The sequence below is a fragment of the Augochlora pura genome, chromosome 5 (assembly GCF_028453695.1).
Source record: "Augochlora pura isolate Apur16 chromosome 5, APUR_v2.2.1, whole genome shotgun sequence".
Lineage (NCBI taxonomy): Eukaryota > Metazoa > Arthropoda > Insecta > Hymenoptera > Halictidae > Augochlora > Augochlora pura.
The window spans coordinates 14,095,945-14,115,363 of record NC_135776.1 but is presented as its reverse complement, the minus strand read 5'-3'; the positions used below and the strand labels follow the sequence as shown (position 1 = coordinate 14,115,363).

Genomic DNA, 19,419 nt, shown 5'->3' with positions numbered 1-19,419 from the left:
ATTATATCGTATTATGACTGAAATTATAGTGGAATTAATTTTCGTTCTACGAACGGTAATACATAATAAATAAGAAAAACAACATTAATTCTTCTTCATACTCCAGATATACGTAATACCATAATATGTTTTAATTATGTGTATAAATGAACGAAAGAAATATAGTACGAGTAATAAATAATGAATATCAATATACTAAATAATATGAAATAAATAGTAAGGTATAAATATGATAAATAATGTTAAATAAATAGAGAGTATAAATATATTAAATAATATGAAATAAATAGTAAGGTATAAATATGATAAATAATGTTAAATAAATAATAAGTATAAATATGATAAATAATATGAAATAAATAGTAAGTATAAATATACTAAATAATATGAAATAAATAGCAAGTATAAATATACTAAATAATATGAAATAAATAGTAAGGTATAAATATGATAAATAAATAAATGAAATTGGTGGGCAAGAATAGACACGCGACAGCGAGAGAGCGAATAACTCGACGAAACGGCCCAACGTTTGGAAAATGCAGTTCGATGAAAATGCAACGTGTCACCACCTATCGTCGAGCAGCCGTGAAAGCTCGCGCGATCGCCTAACAGGAGATCCGCCTAACAGGAAAAGGATAAGTGTCTCGGGGAATTCGCGCGAGCCGGCGACCCCCCAGCCGGCGTTATGCGACCGCATGTAAATCATCCGCAACAGGATCGACCGGCCGAAACCACGTGTACGTGCACTTCTGCGTGCACTTACGCGGAACGACGCCGATGCACATGTTAACGTGACGCGGGGTAAACGTCGGCAACACGTGTCGCGCGAGTAATCCATGGGTTGTCGTTACCTCGACCGTATCACAAATGCACCGTCATCGGCACGCTCTGTATGCAGTCGATGCAGCCCCGATTCACTGGCTCGCATCCGCGACAATCTCGCCGTTCTACTCTTCGGGGAGGAGTCAATTTTTCGAACTAACACGCGCCAAACAGCATGCTCCGCGCAGAATCTTCCTTTCGAAAAATATCTGCAACGTTTCGGAGCGCCGCGGCTGTGCTGGCGAGAAGTGCATCGGGGTTACGTGCTCGCAACGGAAATATATTTTTATATTTTATTGGCATTTTTATTCGGAGTGTACTCGAACGATTTTTCAAACTGTCTTCGCTTCTAATATAGTTTTATTCGCACGGTATACGAATTTTTGGATACAAAGTTATTGATTTGTTATTTGTACGTTTGTAGAACTATTTTAGTCCTTTGAATTGTGCTTCAGAATGGTATAGTATATTAGTACATAGTATATGCTGTATATTATATATAGTATAGTATATTATTATATATTAATATAGTATATTACAATACATTAGTATATATTAGTATAGTATATAGTATATTATATAGTATATTAGTATACACTTACTATTTGTTTAGAAATTATGAAAGTTCTATGTTCATTACTTTAATATTATGGGATAAATATTTAAATTGATTGCACCGAATAAGTTTCTCTTCGCGGATATATTATTTCTCTCAAATAGTATTGAAACGTGTCTCGATTTTCGAGCTGAAAGGTGGCCGTGATTCGTTCCATTAAAACTTCGTACGAAATCTTCAAAGAAACAGGAAGAGAAGACGAAGATTTCACTTCGCGAAGCCAGGCAGGGTAATTCCGTCGTAACGAGTCATCTGTTTTACATCATCGAGCCGATCGAGCCTAACGCGCGACCATCGGTACGCATATTGCAGCCGGAAATCATTAAAGTCTCCAATCCAATCGTCAGTTACAAACTCGATAAACTGTTCTAAACAATCGCGGAGCTGTTTGCTCGTTTACTTGTTTTATGCTACTTAAATAATAGACAGTTCAGTCCGCTTGTTACTACTGTTTTCTTTTCATAATAATGACCAGAGAACAATCCTCTTCTATCTTTTGGCATAAGTGACATAAGGGGTTGCGAGTCACTCGAAATGACACTTTGATAATTAAAATATTATTTAGAATTTTCAAAATATAAATTATGATATATGTTTTAGCATTTATTTACAAGTTTGTAGATAATTTAGGAATGTTATGGGGTCGCTGGTAACGTCACGGGATTGTTCCTAGGGTTGAAGTAAAATTTAATAGAATTAATAGACATGAAACGAGATAAGTGATTCTATTAATTAATTTCTATAATTTTTATTATCTAAACGATAATCTATTTTATAACTTATAACACATTATAACCTATGTCATATTTTATATTTCACTCAAATCCTAAGAATGTACACAATAGAATTTTAATTAAAATATCTGTAATATTATAACAGAATTTTATTGGTTACATTTAACTTTAAACGTTCAATGAAAAAATAGTGAACCCTCAACAATTATAATCCTATATATGCGGATTTAAAAAGTATGTACCAATTTAAACAATTAACGCGGTTAAATGTAGGACTCGGTAACTCCGGAGCGGTTTAAATATAGAAAATTTGTTACATGGACGTTCCTAATAAAAGACGCGATCGATTTGTAAATAAGAATTGACAGGAGAAAATTCGCAGATCGCCCAACGTAAACTAACCGCCGTTGGTTGTAACGCGAGTGTGAGTAAATACCTGGTATACATTACACTTTTTCGGGGAATACGCGAGAATTCTAGGTTAGGCTCTTCAGCATTCTAGATTCGAGAACAATAAAAACATTGCAAAATTCTAGAAGCATTACAAAATTAAAATAGTTCTCCCTATTCTCGAGGAACCAATATATTTAATGCCAATTTATTAAATACACAAAATTATATTATATCATGGAATACTATTATAAATACTACTATAAATACTGTTATATTAAACTCTGAATATTTTAAAAACATGATAAAGTTTAAATACTTTCTTCTTTATTTCTATACGATGAATTAATCCGCATAATAAAGTATGTCAAAATTAAACTGTGAAAGAAAATAACTGGTTAATTGCACACTGTATGAAAAAATATTTCTTGGCGAAATAAATGATTTCACGGGGGTTGCAACGTGACATAAATTTTTGTCCCATAAACAAACGCTTCTATAACTGGAGAACAAAGTTGCGGATTGCATTCTCGCTACGAAAAACGTTGCTTCAGATAATCTCTTGTAACCCCCATTTCTGGACTCTTAGATGCTTCTGGGACACCTTGTATACACAGAGTATTCATTCGTTAATGAAGCCATTAGCTATAAAGCAAACTTAATCCTTTCGTTACGGGTGCCGACTATAATCGGCATATATTACTGTATAAATATAATATACATGGTGTAATAGAATACAATACAGTAGAACACAATATAATATAATACAATACAATACAATAGAATACAATAGAATACAATACAATAGAATACAATAGAATACAATTGAATACAATAGAATACAATACAATACAATACAATACAATACAATACAATACAATACAATAGAATACAATACAATAGAATACAATACAATAGAATACAATACAATAGAATACAATACAATAGAATACAATACAATAGAATACAATAGAATACAATACAATAGAATACAATACAATACAATACAATACAATACAATACAATACAATAGAATACAATACAATACAATAGAATACAATACAATACAATAGAATACAATACAATACAATATCATATAATATAATGTAATGTAATGTAAGACTATAAATAACTTGTTCCGTGGCGTTACTCGAGCAAAGCGGACTCCCTAACAAAAGGGTTAAAAAGATATGGTACAAATCACAATAAAACGCTCCCTAAAAAAATCGCACATAGCTTAGTGAACTTTAACTAAAAAATAGTACAAAAATTGCCGTTTATTTACAACAATTACAACGTCTAAATAATAAATAATGAAACAGGCTCCGACATAGTTATCCAAATTCATAAAATCCTGCCCTGGGGGCTCCGTTCTAACAAGCGAATTCGATGGCGGCCGAAAATCCAAAAGACCGCTCCGGCTCGTTTTCGTCGTTGTCCGCTCCTCGTTAATCGTTCCCGCGGCATTGTCCGACCCTTCTCAAGTGATCGTGTGCTCGGAAGGTCCTCGGAGTTCTGATAAGTGTCATGGAAATGCACGCGCCGAGCCTTAACGAGTCCTAAGTTTTCGCCCGGCAGCGAGACCGGCGAAACTTTCGGATCGAGTTGCGCGGCGCCTGGCCCGCGGCATTAAAATGCATCCGGGTTCGAACGAACGTGATTACAGTCGCGGGCATTCCGGCCCGCGAACAACGGAACTTCACGGGCCTGGTGGTAAACTCGGCGACGCGGCGGAGAAAAAATCCAGCAACTCTCGTAACTACGCCCCGTGATCGCCCGCCCGAAATCGTTCATCGCTCGACAGCGGCGTCGCGCTCGCCGGCTATCGCTGTTTGTTTTAATAATAATGCAACTTCGAGGGAGGTCGGAGAAAAGGGAGAACCGGCACGCGGATTTCGCGCGACGGAAATATCGGGATTTCGCGGGCTTAAGGCGGGATGACACGGTGTCCGTCGCGCATCGCGCGCAATAAGCCGGTGATCTTTTTTTTCATCCGCGCGACAATGTTGCATTGGTTGTCTCGCGTCCCGAACGCGGAATTTGTTTATTTGTGAATGGAGGATCAAAGTCTAGATTCATAGTTTAGATTGTGGTCATTTTTAATCCGTTACGATAATTTGTTGTACAAATTAGATACTATTTTTGAAGCGTTTTGTTGCTGATGGAATTCTAGGGTGGTATTGGGGATTGCTGATCATAGTATATATTAAAATAGTTTATCTGATCAAATTTATCTTTGTAGAAAATATAGTAAAATTTCGAATAGTTGTGTACACTTATTTATATATGGCGATATCGAGATATATAATGCAAACTCAGTTATTTATTATATTATATTATATTATATTATATATATTCATTTATACAGAACAGAAGAGCAACGTTTCATACTCTGCAGAAAACATTTCGCATAACATTTTAATCCAAAACATTAAAGTATCATTACACATTATAACAAATTAAATTCTACAATCCTATCCATTGAAATTCCGACGATGTTTTTCACTTTGCAGGAGACATTTCCTATATTTCCAGTATGAAATAAGCGAGCGATACCGCAGGAAGTATTTCCTGCAATTTTAATCAAGGGTATGGCCGCCATTGTTTGTCGAAAGTTTACCAATGGTAAAAGAAACGTTTCGCGCGTTGCTCACCGTAAACGGCGCGCATTGCACAAGGAGAAAACAGAGGAACTCGCAGGGATGAATTTTAAAATGCTAGCACAGTAGAATAATACCGTTCCGGAGCAGACGCGGCCCGCAAAACTTTCCATACCTCCGCGATACTGTAAGATATTCTTTGTGCGAGTTCAGCGTTTTTCTAACAGCCACGTGGCTCTTTCTCTTAATTACTTAATCCCCCGCGAAATCCGAAACAATTACAAAGCGGCCCCGAAAACACCGGCGGCGAGACACCGTCTGTAAATCAATTACGGCCGCGCGTTGTCAAAGCGTTTTCTAGTCTGATGAACTCGCGGCAGGATCTTTTATGTCTTTTCGTTGATATTCTATTGTTCTCCGCGTTTAATATTTTTCATGTTTTTCGTATACGCGCGCGCCCGCGCGCCTACCTTTGTGTTCCTTTGACACCACCCGCGGTTTATTCCTCGAATTAAATTCAAATTTCCACGCGGTGATTTCTATTGCGTTACATACGCTATATCTGTTTTATATATATTTCATTTATTTTTATTATTTTTATATTTATCTCCATTTTATAGTTGCATATTATATTATAATGTATTAATTAGAAAATTCTAATATATTTATAGTAAAGTTATAATATATTATAATATATTAAGTACAAATGTACAATATACTATAATATGTTAAGTATAAAAGTACAATATATTGTAATATGCTAATTATAAAATGATAATACAATATAATACACTTACATTGTATATACATTATTTTATATACATATTGCATATTTGCGACGAAAGTAACTGTTGAATAAAAATTAATAAAATTCAATCGAGTAGAAAATATTTTTCCAATTATCGAGCCACTGCCTAATTTTATTTATCGATTAAAATTTAATATCTGAAATTTGAACAATATAGAAATCATTAGGAGCAAGTAACCATTGAAAAATGGTCGGCCGGAATTTTGTGGGCGAGCCAAACAATTATTTGGCTATTCATTCGTCTCCCTTTCCTGATCCTCCATCTAATTTCGCTCCTTTCTATTGAATATTTTTATTTCTTAGCCCTTTGTGCGGGTAATCCCCGTAACAGTGTCTTTCTACGCTGGTCTCCCACTTTCCTGATTTGATCCCCTTAATCTCCGCCTGATCTCCACCTTTGTTATCTGGCATTTTGAGCCGGCCCTTTCGCTTGTACAACCTTCCCTCTGTTTTCATCCCCACCCACCCGATGCATCCCGTTTTAAGGTCCTCGATTCTTAATCCCACTTCATTTCGTCCCGTTCCCCGTATTCCACGTGTCTCTATCGGACTCCCCTTTTCTAGGATTCCAGTCCGTAATCTCTCGGCTTTCGACTCTCCTTTCTCTAGGACACTCCTCTCCGAGCCCCGACCGTTTCTATGGGACTCGAGTCTTTCCCTCTGTACGCGCTTCGATTTAAATAATCGAAGTCTGTTTGTTCCGCTTCCTTTTCTACAGTCCCATGCTCCGGCTATTATATTCAACTATCAAAAGCCTACTTTTTAATAGCTATGACCTAGCCGATGACCTTTCAACTGCGGCACGCGTTATTCGGCAACCTTACGGTAATTAATAGAAATGTTAATCTGGTTTACATCAGCGGGGAGTGTGTTTGTTTAAAAGGGAAGAAAGAAAAATTCCGTAATGTTATCTGTCGAAATTATGACGACAATGTTCATTTTGCAAGCAATATTATCTAGATTTTAATTTCAATTGAAACAAGATTAAAATGAAAATAAAAATGAATTATTTAAATCAAGTTTAACCCTTTGCACACGAGTGGTGACTCTGAGGCACCACTGAAATTGTTACAGCACGTTTCAATATAATTTTTATATTATGAAAAATTAGATTTCAAAAATGATTAAAAGTATAACTGTTGTTGCGCGAGTTACAAGATTCAATTTTATATGCATAAAATACATTTTGTCATGTAAGATAGAAATGCTGTATGTCAGAAAAATTATTTTAGAATTACAGTTAAAATGGCTTCGAGTGCAAAGGGTTAAATTCAATTAAGTCAAATTTAAATTTACTTAAATCAATTTTAAATTCCATTAAGTCAAATTTAAATTTACTTAAATCAATTTTAAATTCCATTAATTCCAATTTAAATTGAATTAAAGTCTACAAAAAGAACAGCCCTACAAAGCCCACCTTAGAAGGCGCCAACAAAAATTAACAAATAAAATCACGAATGATCTTCCGTACAGTCAGTTCCAGAACAAAGAATGAAATGAAAGAGAAAAAAGAGAACGAAAAGCAATCTCCATAAGACTTCGTTCTCCAAACTTCGCAGCCATTAGTTCCCATACCTCCACTTAATTCGCGCCCTCCCCCTCCACTCTTCTGAACCGGAAACCCCAAACAAACTGCAACGCAACCGAGAAACCATTTATATTCGCTAGAATTTACAATTTGAAATTCAAGCGGCACGCATCACCGCCACCAAAGAAGGCAGGCCGCGGAATGAAAACCGAAACACGATCCCGAGAAAAATTAATTTAACCGAAGCCGTAACCATTATTCTCGTTTCCCGGTATCTTCTTTCATCTCGTGGCTGCATCGCAGCCTGCCGGCACCACATCGTCTTTCCCTGCATTTTCCCTTTCATCCCTGCATCCGACTCCTGTTTTGCAACCACTCTCATCCCCGAAAAGTAACACACCCACCCTCAAACGACGAGGATACGCACCTGTGCTTTCATGCTCTACCACTACGTCGCGAGTGTACGTACTCTGTGTGTATGTTTTTGTCCTCCTCTCTTTTTCGTTCCCTCTCCTTTTTTAATTTGTTTTCTTTCTCTGGTGAAGCGTTTTTCTCTTTCTCGCTCTCTGCATATCATTTCCTCTTTCTCTTATCCTCTGCATTTTTCCCCTTTCTCTTTTCCTCTTTCTCCTTTTTTCTCTCTCTCTATTTTTTTTCTTTCTCCTGTTCCCTCTCTCTGATTCCTTCTCTGTCTCTCCCTCTCTTTTTCTATTTCTTTCTTTCTGTCTTTTCCTGCCTCCAAACTTTCTCTTTTCTTCTCCCTGTCTCTTGGTCCCTCTTCCTTTCCCTTTTTCTCTCCATCTCTGTTTCTTCTCTCACTCTCTCTCTCTCTCTCTCTCTCTCTCGCGCTCTCTGTCTTTTCCTCTCGCTTTTCCCTCCCGCAATTTTCTCTTCTCTTCCCTCCGTCGGAGTTCCTCTTTGATGTCACTTTCCAGACCGTGTGTACCGTGGTGCAAAGGGTGCCGGCCCCGATGGTAGGAGAGAGACGCGCCGCAGATACGACCAAAAACGCTGCTCAAAGCATAGATTTACGTTCCAGCGTCGCTTTCCACCGGCGCGAATGTTTTCCTATACCGTGTATCCGGCGGCGACGCGTGCAGACGCGGAGCCCGGCCCGCGAGTGCGGGGCGTCGAGACGCGTTTTCCAAGGGTAAATCGGCCCGCTGGCGAACGCTTTAATCGCCCATCCTCCGGGATACGTGGGGGGGAAACGCTTCAAACGACGATGAACCTGCGGTCGACCTGGATTTTTCACCCGGCGACCACCGAATCTACGGCCAGAGCTGTCCGTCCACCATTGAGCTTCCTTAACCGACCCCTTCGCGCCGGAGAGAAGCGACGAACTTTGCGGAGAAATCGTAGAACGTTTGAGGCTAATGAGATTTTGGAAATTAAACTTGAAATATTTTAGAGTTAGAGAGGGTTGTAGAGAAAGCCGGCTGAATAATTTACGATAATTTATGTTGAATTTGATAGTTTTTGATAAAATGTTGGTTTTATTTGTGTCACTACAAATTTTACTCTTACAGTAAAATATAATACTAAGACTATAATAATAATAATAACAGTAATAAAATAATAAAGTAATAATATTAATAATAATACAGAAATAATAGTAATACATATAATAATATAAAAATAGTAAAGAAATGAGGATCAGAATAAAGCTGTGATTTGTCCTTCTTCTCAGATTATTTTGACCATTTGTCGGACTAATTAATATGGAAATAATAAGTTCATCGATAAATATAATCGATATAGTAGTCGAGGAATGAAAAAAAAGCAGCGATGAGCTAAATTAAGGTTTTCTGATGCAAGGTTTGCGTAGGCGATGCTTACGCATGCAGTTTGATACGCAAGACAGAAAGCAAATAAACATGTTCAGTTTGCATTAAGTTCTTATTAGCTCGAAGTTAATATTACAAGCGTGTTCCATGGAAAAGCTACAGTGTACAGAGTTCGCAGGATGTTCGAACGTGCGTTTCATAGAAATAGCGTATACATAAATGTATATAGAACTAGGTGCTAATATTATATTTAAATTATTTTTCCAGGTTGGACGTGGCCCGTGGATCATTTAAATTAATTTCAACGATACACTAAAAAGTGAACAGAACTCTGACCACAAAACAAAATAATTAAGATCCTTTATCTACGAGTGACAAGACAACGTGACATCTTCTTCTGGATCCACAGAAAGTAATATTCTTTTATTTATTACAAACAGAAATCCCTAGATTTATCGAGTGTAATTGTTTTAATCAGTCCTCGAATCATTGGCAGATGTAAATTAAGGTCTTCGACAAAATTTGTTTGACAATTTTCTATACAATTTTCTGCAATATTTTCTATAAAATTTTGTGCAACTAAGAATAAATCATAATTAACATGCAGGAAGTAGCAAATTAATTACAAGATTTATGATGTCTATTTAAAATGCATCTTCAAAGAACAATAGTACAAAATAATAATTCTACTTAATAAATATTCTCAATATTCTTAACAAACATTCCAAATTATTATCCTATAAATCATGGAATAATAATTTTACTTCAACAAACTCAGAGCTACTAATTAAATCACCATGATAATTTTCACCAAGAATTTCACGATAATCTGAAATGGTTACCTCAAATAATTACAAAAAACAAACATTAAGTCAATAAAGGTCTGAAACAAATGAACTTGTAACATCCCCAGGCGTGCCAGAAACGTCAAAATGCTCCAAAAATCAGAATAAATCAAGTGACCGAATATTTTCAGAGACTTCAACGCCGAGAAACGACGAGCGAGGCGCGCGGGCGCGCGGGCGCAGCGTCCGGCGATACATAAAATGAAATTCCTTCGACGATTCCACTGATCCGGAAGAGCAGAAGGGCAGCGATACGTTTCACAGGCCGTGGTTCAGGACTGCGTGAGATCCTCCGTCAACACCGTGAAAGGAATACCGTCGGCGCGGAGAGGGAGATAAAGGTCTGGGCGCGTCGCGTCCTCGTAAAAAGAGAAATTCAAATTCCGCCGAGAGGCGTGACGGAATTGTTTCGCCGGACAAGAAGGCGAAAAATTCGGGGCTCGGCGATAAATTCGGATCAGCGGCGCGAATAAATCCTGGGCGCGTCGGAGCGGCAGGCTTCGGGGCCGGAAGAGTGTTTCCGGCTCGGACAGAAGATCGCTCGGGCAAATTCTAGCGGGCGCGCGAATCAATTCAAAGAAATACAGGGGAACAAAAGGAGCGTCGATAAACGGTGAGTAATGGGGACGCGAATTGCCCCGCGTGACGAACGCGCGACCGATGCAAATTCTCCTCGCGGACGCTGGTGTTCGTGTGCTCGTGCCATGTTTCTGATCGTTTGATTTTTTAAAGGTTGCTTGGTTCGGCGAAGAAGACTGGAGGAGACTCGAGACGAATGCGAGATGAGAGCTTGATGATCGAGGAAGGTGTTTGAGTAATTGCGAGAAGGTTTGACGAAGTGTAAGGAGGTTTGTTGAAGTGTAAGGAGGTTTGACGGAGTGTAAGAAGGTTTGATGAGTTGTATGCTATTTGGGGAGTTGGGAAGAGGTTGAAGAAATAAGGGAAGGTTTTAAAAAGTGGGAGAATGATTGAAGAAGCATGAAAAGGTTTAAAGAAGCGTGAGAACCTTTGATAAAGTGATACAAGCTTTGAAGAATTGTTAGCAGATTCGTATAATTGAGACAAGGCATAAAAAGATAAAGAAAGAGATGAAGAAGTGTGAGAAGGTTTGAAAAAGCGTGAGAAGCATTGACGAAGTGATAGAAGCTTTGAAGAATTGTTAGCAGATTTATAGAATCGAGACAAGCTGTAAAAATATAAGGAAAGGTTTGAGGAAGTTAGAAAAGGATTGAAGAAGTGTGAAAAGATTTGAAGAAACGCGAGAAGATTTAAAACAGTGATATAAGCATTGAAGAATTGTTAACAACTTTGTAAATCTAGGAGAAGGTATAACGAAAGAAAGATAGGTTGGAAGAAGTAAGAGAAGATTTGAAGAAGCTTGAGTAGACTTGAAGAAGATTGAGAAGGTTTGCAGAAGCGTGAGAAGATTTAAAAAAGCGTAAGAAGGTTTAAAAGAGCGTGAGAAGGTTTAAAGGGGCGTGAGAAGGTTTAAAAATACGTGAGAAGGTTTAAAGAAGTAAGAAAAGGTTTAAACAGACCTAATATAAGAAGAAGAAAAATTCGGGAAAACTAATCTAAATTACACAGTGAACAAAGGGAAACCAATTACTAAAACTTGAAGGCAGTAACTATATTTTGTTACAGTATTAACAATTAATTTGTTAATTTAGATTTAATTTATTTTGAGGTTACGTCAAGAGAAGGGATGTCTAAAATAATAAAGAGAAGAAAATATCATTTAAACGTAAGAAACTTTTAAGAAACATTGAACAAAGAAATGAGTAACAAAGATCTGTGTCTAAGCCAAGTATTTTCTTAAAGAAAATGCGAGAACAAAAGGGGTAAGAATAAATGTAAGATCAGAATTTCAGAGAAGCAAGGACCTGACAGAAGAAACAAGTACAGAAAAAGAGAGAGAGAATAAGTTTAAAGGAGAAGGATTTCAGAACATTTGGAGAATGATTTTAAAAAACTCTAAAATGCAGCAGAATTTCCACAGAAGCGCAAATGCATTCGAGGAAGCGTAAGCAGCGGAGAGATTAGGTGTCGGAGAAAGCTAGGTGAAGGAGAGAGAAAGTTTTGTACGAACACATAAGTTTGGGAGGAAGATTTAGAAGGGGATATTTACCTGGGAAAGAGGCAAACTTTGCTAAAGGTTGCTCCGCGAGTTATTAAAAGAGATATTAAAAAGCAAGAGTTATAAAATAGAAGAGACTTGAATTTATGAACCCGAACTACTCTACTTCGAGGGGAAACATTTATGGCAATATAAACGACCGAAATAAAAATACTGAAAGCAGAACTTGAGTAAAGAAAGATTCAATTTGGAAAATAACTTTTGCCAGGATTAGAAGCATAAGACAGCATTGAAATACCCTTAACAAAAAGCGAAGAGAAAGACTCGATTTTACACAAGAATTATAATTAAAAAATTATAATTATAATTAATATTCTAATCAAATATTCGAAGTACCCTGAAAATAATAGCAACAGAAATCATGTTAAACACGCTGGAAGGAAAAGAATACAGTCGGATACCGTGAGCTGGAAGGTAAGAATACCAAGAGACGTGGAAAAAAATAATCGGACCGCTGAATCCTCATAAAAGAGATAGAGTAGAGATGGAACTTGAAGAAAAGTGAACTGCAAAAGCAGTTAAACATATTCCGGAGTTCAGAGGAAACTTGCTAAGAAGTATAAAGCGAAGTCTACGCGTCGAGGAAAGAAAGACACCCCTTAACTCAGAGCGGTAGAACCCGTGAAACGTTTCAAAGAATCGTAAAGCGTCCTTATCAAATCAATTCCAACGAACGAAGAATATTATTATCGTTCTGTTAGTATAAAACATCCCGACGGTATTCTACGTTAAAAATCAAAGAATAATTATCACAAAAGGGAAGCTTAAAGCGATTGTAAAATGAACGAAGGTAGACGCCGTAAGTTCGAAGCGGCTTATTCGAGGTTAAGTACTCGGCGTTATTCTACTCGTTCGTCGCGTTAACGTTGATCTCCGATGGCGTCTTACAACTTAACTCATCCGAGGCCATCGAACGATGCCGGAAATCCCGTCGAGGATCTTACGGTTAACCGTAAAAGTCGCGCGGACGAGGCGCCGTGAAAATCGCGGTCGGCCATTTTCGTCGATACTAACTTTCCCCTTTATCGCTCGCGTTCCACTAATAAATTAGCCGCGAGTGAGTACGCGCGATGCCGCAACAACAATGCCGTGTGCATCGAATAGTGTGTTCTGTACGTTTAGTCGATAGATGAGGTGGATATTATTATTGGTAATTGCGTCGTCGATATCGCGGGCGAAATTATGATGGCGCGCGCGGGGGTGGGTGTCGCCGGCGCCGGGATGCTGAGGACCAGGCGCAGGGACATCAGCGTGAAGCCGAACAGGAAACTCGACCGGAAGTCCTCCAGGGGTATGATCTACGAGAACGAGGAACTTAGGCTCAGGACCATCAACATAAACGCCGAAGTCGAACAAGGTAAGATGTCGGTGTTGCATCATTTTCTCGGTAGTTGCTGTATAGGATATGTTGAATTTTTATGCGATTAATAAACATTTAATATCTTTTTCTGACAGGCATCGCCTTGCCTGGTTTTTTAATTTAATCAATTGAAAACTAAACAATTGTCCTTAGGGTTCATGCTAGCAAAAAAAACTGAAAATAAATTATAGAAATACGAAAGTTTTGGGAAAACTCTTTTTGACAGACCGTGACGTTGACGATGCATGTTTACATTTTATTTTTATATACATTCTATACACATATCGAGGTAGATTCACTTTATATCTACATCAGCAATGAATTTATAATTTTAAGGGAATTAATTCACTATGCTGCGTGAAACCAAAGTGAAATATTACTTTGAAATAATACCATACCCATTTATATTCACTCAAAGATCTAAAATTATAGAGGATCGAAAAACAAAAACGTGCAAACGAGAAATTCAGTCCATGAAGGATCAATCCACCAGTCTTCTATAATAATTCTAGATGAAAACAATGAACGCAGAACGGCGATTATTCTTAACAATACCACCGCATCGACGAAAATGCCGCGTTCGTCGAATGTTCGAATAAATTCTGAATAAATGTTTCGCCCAGAAGCAACGTACTCTGTCAATATAATAGATCGACGTGGCATCGATCGACGATGAAAATCATGATCTAGGAACATTTATGGCGCGGCGTTGGCAAGCCTGTGCCCGCCGGTACATCCCGCCGCAAATAGACGCCGGACGAACACTAGATCCGTGCGTCGAATCCGCAGCGAACTATTTTCGAAACTTGGTCAAACGCGGCAAGTTTGCCCGGCCGCCGGCAGTTCCAGCCGGCCGAGGGAGCTTATGCGAATTTTGCGACAGCTTGCTCTGGATAATTCGCGACCGATCTCCGCCCCCCGAGCTACCCGGAGGCCGTCGCGTTACCGCGAATCGCAAGAAAAATTCGGTGGACACAGTTTGTTGCTTCTCTCCTGGTAAACTCGTGTGCCCGGACAATATTCTATCGTCGAACGGTTTCCAATAGTGAAGCTCGCTTCCATCGAGGCTTGTTGATCCGGAAATGAACGGTGAATATCAGAACGGGATCGATAATATCGTGATCGAACTGATTTTTCTGCTGAACAAGTGACTAGGCGATTCTTGGGATGGTAAGTGAGGGATCTGATAATTGTTTGGACGTGTTCGTTCCATTTTTACAATTTATTTTATTACTATTTTACTTTATATAGAGTTGTTAAGATATTTGTCGAGATTAGATCTTGTAAAATAATATTTAACGTAAATGAATACACTGGAAAATTGTCTACAGATATTATAGACGAATATTTAATTCGTGGAATGGTTCTATAGAATATTCTAATACTTTTCGAAAGCTAGTGTAGAATCAAAGATATTTGTATAGAAAATATAGCAATATCTTTTTTAAATATATGTATGCTAAAGAACATAAAGGAATATGAATGATTAAAAAATGAATCTAACACTCCAAAAACTAACTTATACTCAGGGTCCAAATAGTTCCACGTTATACTTGTCCAAGCGTTAATTCTAAAACAACCCTAGTGGAGTCACCGATGACTCCACAGTATTTAAAAAAGTTCTTTAAAGTATAAATAAATACTAAACCATTACGACTTCATTATTTCATATTTTAAAAGTAACGAATAATATTTTAATTATCAAGATTTTACTTTAGGTTGCTCGTAACCCCATGCTATCGCTTACAAAACTAGAAGTCGCAAAAACTATAAGTGGGTCGTTTCGAGGTTCGATAAAAGATTCCAAAATTAAAATTAACAATTTTCCTCTCCGTCGTTGCGTCTTTTTCGAGTCGCTCTATTAGCGCCAGCTCTAGAGAAATAAAGAAAAGCAAAGAGCCAGGGAGGATAAGAAGAAAGAGTTAAACGGCGTTAGAGAGGGGGGCGGGCGTCAATAATGGCGGCGTTTAAACCGTGACGAATATTATCGTGGAGGCGAGGAAACTCGGGAAGCCGGCCGATTTCCTCGAAATTTGTTTACCCGCGCCGCCAAGAAAAGCTTTGTTCTGGCAGGCATTCCTCCCGGTTCGAAGCCTCTGGGAACCCAGATGTCGTCTCGATACGGATTCCTCCGCGGTGACGTCTCCTCTCCACGCGGAAATCTCCGCGCTCGAAAGTCAAAACAGTTTCGACGTCCGGTGAAATGTTGACGTTGCGCAAGATTTATTAAAGCGAGCCTCGCGATGGATCCCGATGGAGGATCCGGTTCAAAGCGCGCGAGGCGCGCCCCCGTTCACCGCCTAATTCCCTTTTCGTTCGTTGATCACAGAACTTCATGCACTCGACTGATAACAAACAGAGGAAAACCCGACCAAGCTTCGTAGGACGCGCTCGATTTATTGCTGTCGCACGACGGACGCTCTGATTCTTTGATTTTTATAGGCCGAGTCGCGTATTTTGCATCTTCGCGACGGATAAGATGTTTCTGATTTTTCTGGGAATATTTAAAACTGTTTTTGAACGAGTCTGTCACATGTAAATGTCTATCGATGCTATTTTTTTTTGTTAATTTTCTGAAATTTTCAAGTATTTTATTATTAATTTACTAATATTATAAAGAGCAACGCCGCTTTGTTATTAATTTATTAAAGACTGTAAAGAGCGATGGCGTTTTATTATTAATTTACTAAAATTCTGTGGGCGATATCACTTCATTATTAATTTACTAAAATTCCAAAGGGCAATACCGCTTTGTTATTAATTTATTGAAATTGTACGGGGCAGTGCCGTTTTAATAATTTATTGAAATTCTTAGGAATAATATAGCTTCATTTTTAATTTAATAAAATTCTGGGGAACAACGTCGATTAATGTATTAAACGTTCTGTAGAGCAATGTCGCTTTATTATTAATTTATCGAAATTTTAAAAGCAACGTTAATTCGTTCGCTATTCGGTAAAATTCGCAAGACCAATGGCAATTCAATTCTAATTTATCGATATTCTTTAAATTCTCTTCGTAATTTGACGGAATTATCGAAAGCAGTCCCGTCGAAATCACTCACCGAAATTCTTAAGAAAAGAAATAAACTTTCACGATGCTCCCCGGTTTCTTTGAGCAGCTCCAAGAAATTATGACGTCGCATAAAATTTAGTAATAGCAGAAGCTTGTGTACACAGTCGGTCAGTGGAAGCATACCTGTCGAATTTCGCGTATTTAAAAAAAGAACAGACGCGTGTTTTACGAGCGTTGATTAAAACTTGTCAGTGAAAAGTACGCGTATCCCGACTAGTCGGCCGAGTACATTAAAATCCATAATATTCATGGTTCCATGAAATCGTAAAATTCATAGTACTGTAAATATTCATAAAATCGTGAAATACGTAATATCAAAAATATCAGAAAATTCGCAATTTTAAAAATATCACGAAACCACGAGCTTTATGATATTTATAAAATCGTAAAATTTATAAGTGAAAATAGCAAAAATAGTAAAGATATTAGTAAAATATAATAGTAAAAATAGCATAAAATGATGAACTGGTAGAATCGTGAAATTAATAATATTAAAAATATCATAGAATCACGAGCTTCGCAATATTTGTAAAATCGTAAAATTAACAATATCAGAACTATCAGAAACCTGTGAACTTTATAATGTCCATAGATTCACAAAATTCATAATATATTATAAAAATTAAATTCAAACTAATAACTATGTCTCAGAGACATTATATTGCACTTTCACTGCATCTAACCTTTTAACTCGAGGCGCTTCGCCATCTTGGAAAATCGGAGCAATGAAACGCTTACTGCAAGAATCATAATAAATTATAACAACTGCTTGTTGCAACAGTTGATACATGCGATAAATACCGAAAAATAAATCCCGATAACACCGTAAATATTTTAGGAGGCCCGGGAAATTCCGCAGCTTTCGAAACGGACAGTAATTTTCTCGGAGATTCCGTCGACCCCTCGCCCCCCCCCCCCCGTCGCCCCCCTCCCCGCGCACAAATGCCCGCGTAATTAAATCAGTCTGGGAGGAAAAGCAACAAAAACAACAATATTTCGTTAGCCACGGTCCGTGCTGCTTTTTCGCCGTGCTTTTGACAGACGTGGCAAGGGTGCACTGACATATTAAATGACCGTACGCCAAGGGTAAAAATGCGCGCGAGCGGGCACGGCGGAACGCGCGGGTTTCCGGTTTCAGTTGTTGCACGGTTTGACGTTCAACTAATTCCGACGAAAATTCAATCATTCCCGGCGGAATATTTTGTTGTACGGTGTGCCCGGGCGTTTTCAAAACATTTTTGGAAGATTTGACTTACGGTCGGGGAGAGCGGTATCAACAGCTTCATAATTTAATAAGCTACATTTTACGGGGCGCGCCGGCTGTTAACGCAACATTGTAATTCAACTGCAACTGCGCCACGAGGCGAGGCAGCCGTAAATCGCCCGAGCATTGGAATAATAAAACAAAATTTGAAAAACAGGTCGATATTAAGTATGATGTAATAAATATACGCAATTAGCTGCGGAAGTGGCGGCGCGGTGTTATGGTTATCTGTTGACCCTCCACCTGTTTACTTTGAATCGAGTTTCACGGTGTTGCCGCATAAAAATTATAAAAACAAATGAGATCGTTGAAAGGACGCATCGATGCAATGAATACAACAAACAAGAAGCTACCGGTGTCAATTAATTTATACACTTTTCATACGAATTTTATTATTTTTAAAAGTGGATGTTAATTAAGGCTATCAGTTGTACTAAATAGAAGTGGCAACGCTATCTTCCTTTCAATCACCTTAATTAAATTTTTATACTATTTTTCAATATGTTTACACTATTTTTATACATACTATTTTGTATATGCTATTTTTATAATATATTCTTGATGCCATATTCTTATACTATAATTTTATATTACATTTTTAATACTACATCTTTGTACTATACTTTCATAATGTTTTGATGTTAAAACAATTTTTAATTCAATATCTTTATGCTATACTTTTATACTATATTTGTCTCCTCCTATATTGTTAAATTATTCTGTAAAACTAATTTTGTACAATTTTAGATTATAAAAATTTAATTTGTGCATAAATTCATAAAATCCACGATGTAATTACGACTTAATAAAATACCGAAGTTGCAATGCCTTCGTCGATAGCGAGATTACACAGTTCGACCGGTGTCTTCCTTTTGCAAACAATTTCTCTGAAAAGAACTGGAAATTACGTTCGGAACGGACGAGAAAGGGGGTGGGGAGGGGGCGTGGAGGAGCGATTCGCAGCAGAGCAATTCTGTCAAGTAAAAACCGAGCTCTGGTCCATCCAATTTATAAATCCATTAAGCTATGTAGATCCCGGTCTATTTAAAGTGTACGAGTGCACGGCTCAGCTTTTTTCGGACAACTCGAACCGCTTCCGATCGTATCTACACCTGTATCGGCCCCGCGCAATTTCGAGGGGTTCTGTTTTCTCAGCGTCCCGCGAAAACCAGACGCCCCCGTGCGTCACGGATTATTTTCAGTCGTTTTTAAAATGCTTGACAAACGGTCTGATAAATAGCACGGCGTCGCGAGCACGTACGTGTCAACGTAAATCAGGGACACGTGCGACAAAATATCACAGAATCTACGCGGCTACGCTTACAAATTATACTTTTCGATTTCGCCGATCGAATTAGCAGTCGCTTCTAGTTGATTTCTCGGAAATTAATACGAGAATTGTTGCACGATAATTGTGCTCTTTGTAGACATTTTTATTTAGAATCGCAGA

General features: G+C 37.9%; 2 protein-coding genes across 2 annotated transcripts in view; one reads left to right on the top strand and one right to left on the bottom strand.

Annotated features, from left to right (window-relative positions):
- Ror (tyrosine-protein kinase transmembrane receptor Ror) overlaps positions 1-19,419 on the bottom strand; it is a 359,630-nt gene that overhangs the window by 224,805 nt on the left and 115,406 nt on the right. The gene's annotated exons all lie outside the window — the stretch shown is intronic.
- Positions 13,453-19,419, top strand: part of LOC144470308 (uncharacterized) — a 33,768-nt gene continuing 27,801 nt past the window's right edge. The window contains exon 1 of the mRNA XM_078181294.1: positions 13,453-13,627. Coding sequence (XP_078037420.1) covers positions 13,453-13,627 — 175 coding nt within the window. The remainder of the gene's footprint in view (positions 13,628-19,419) is intronic.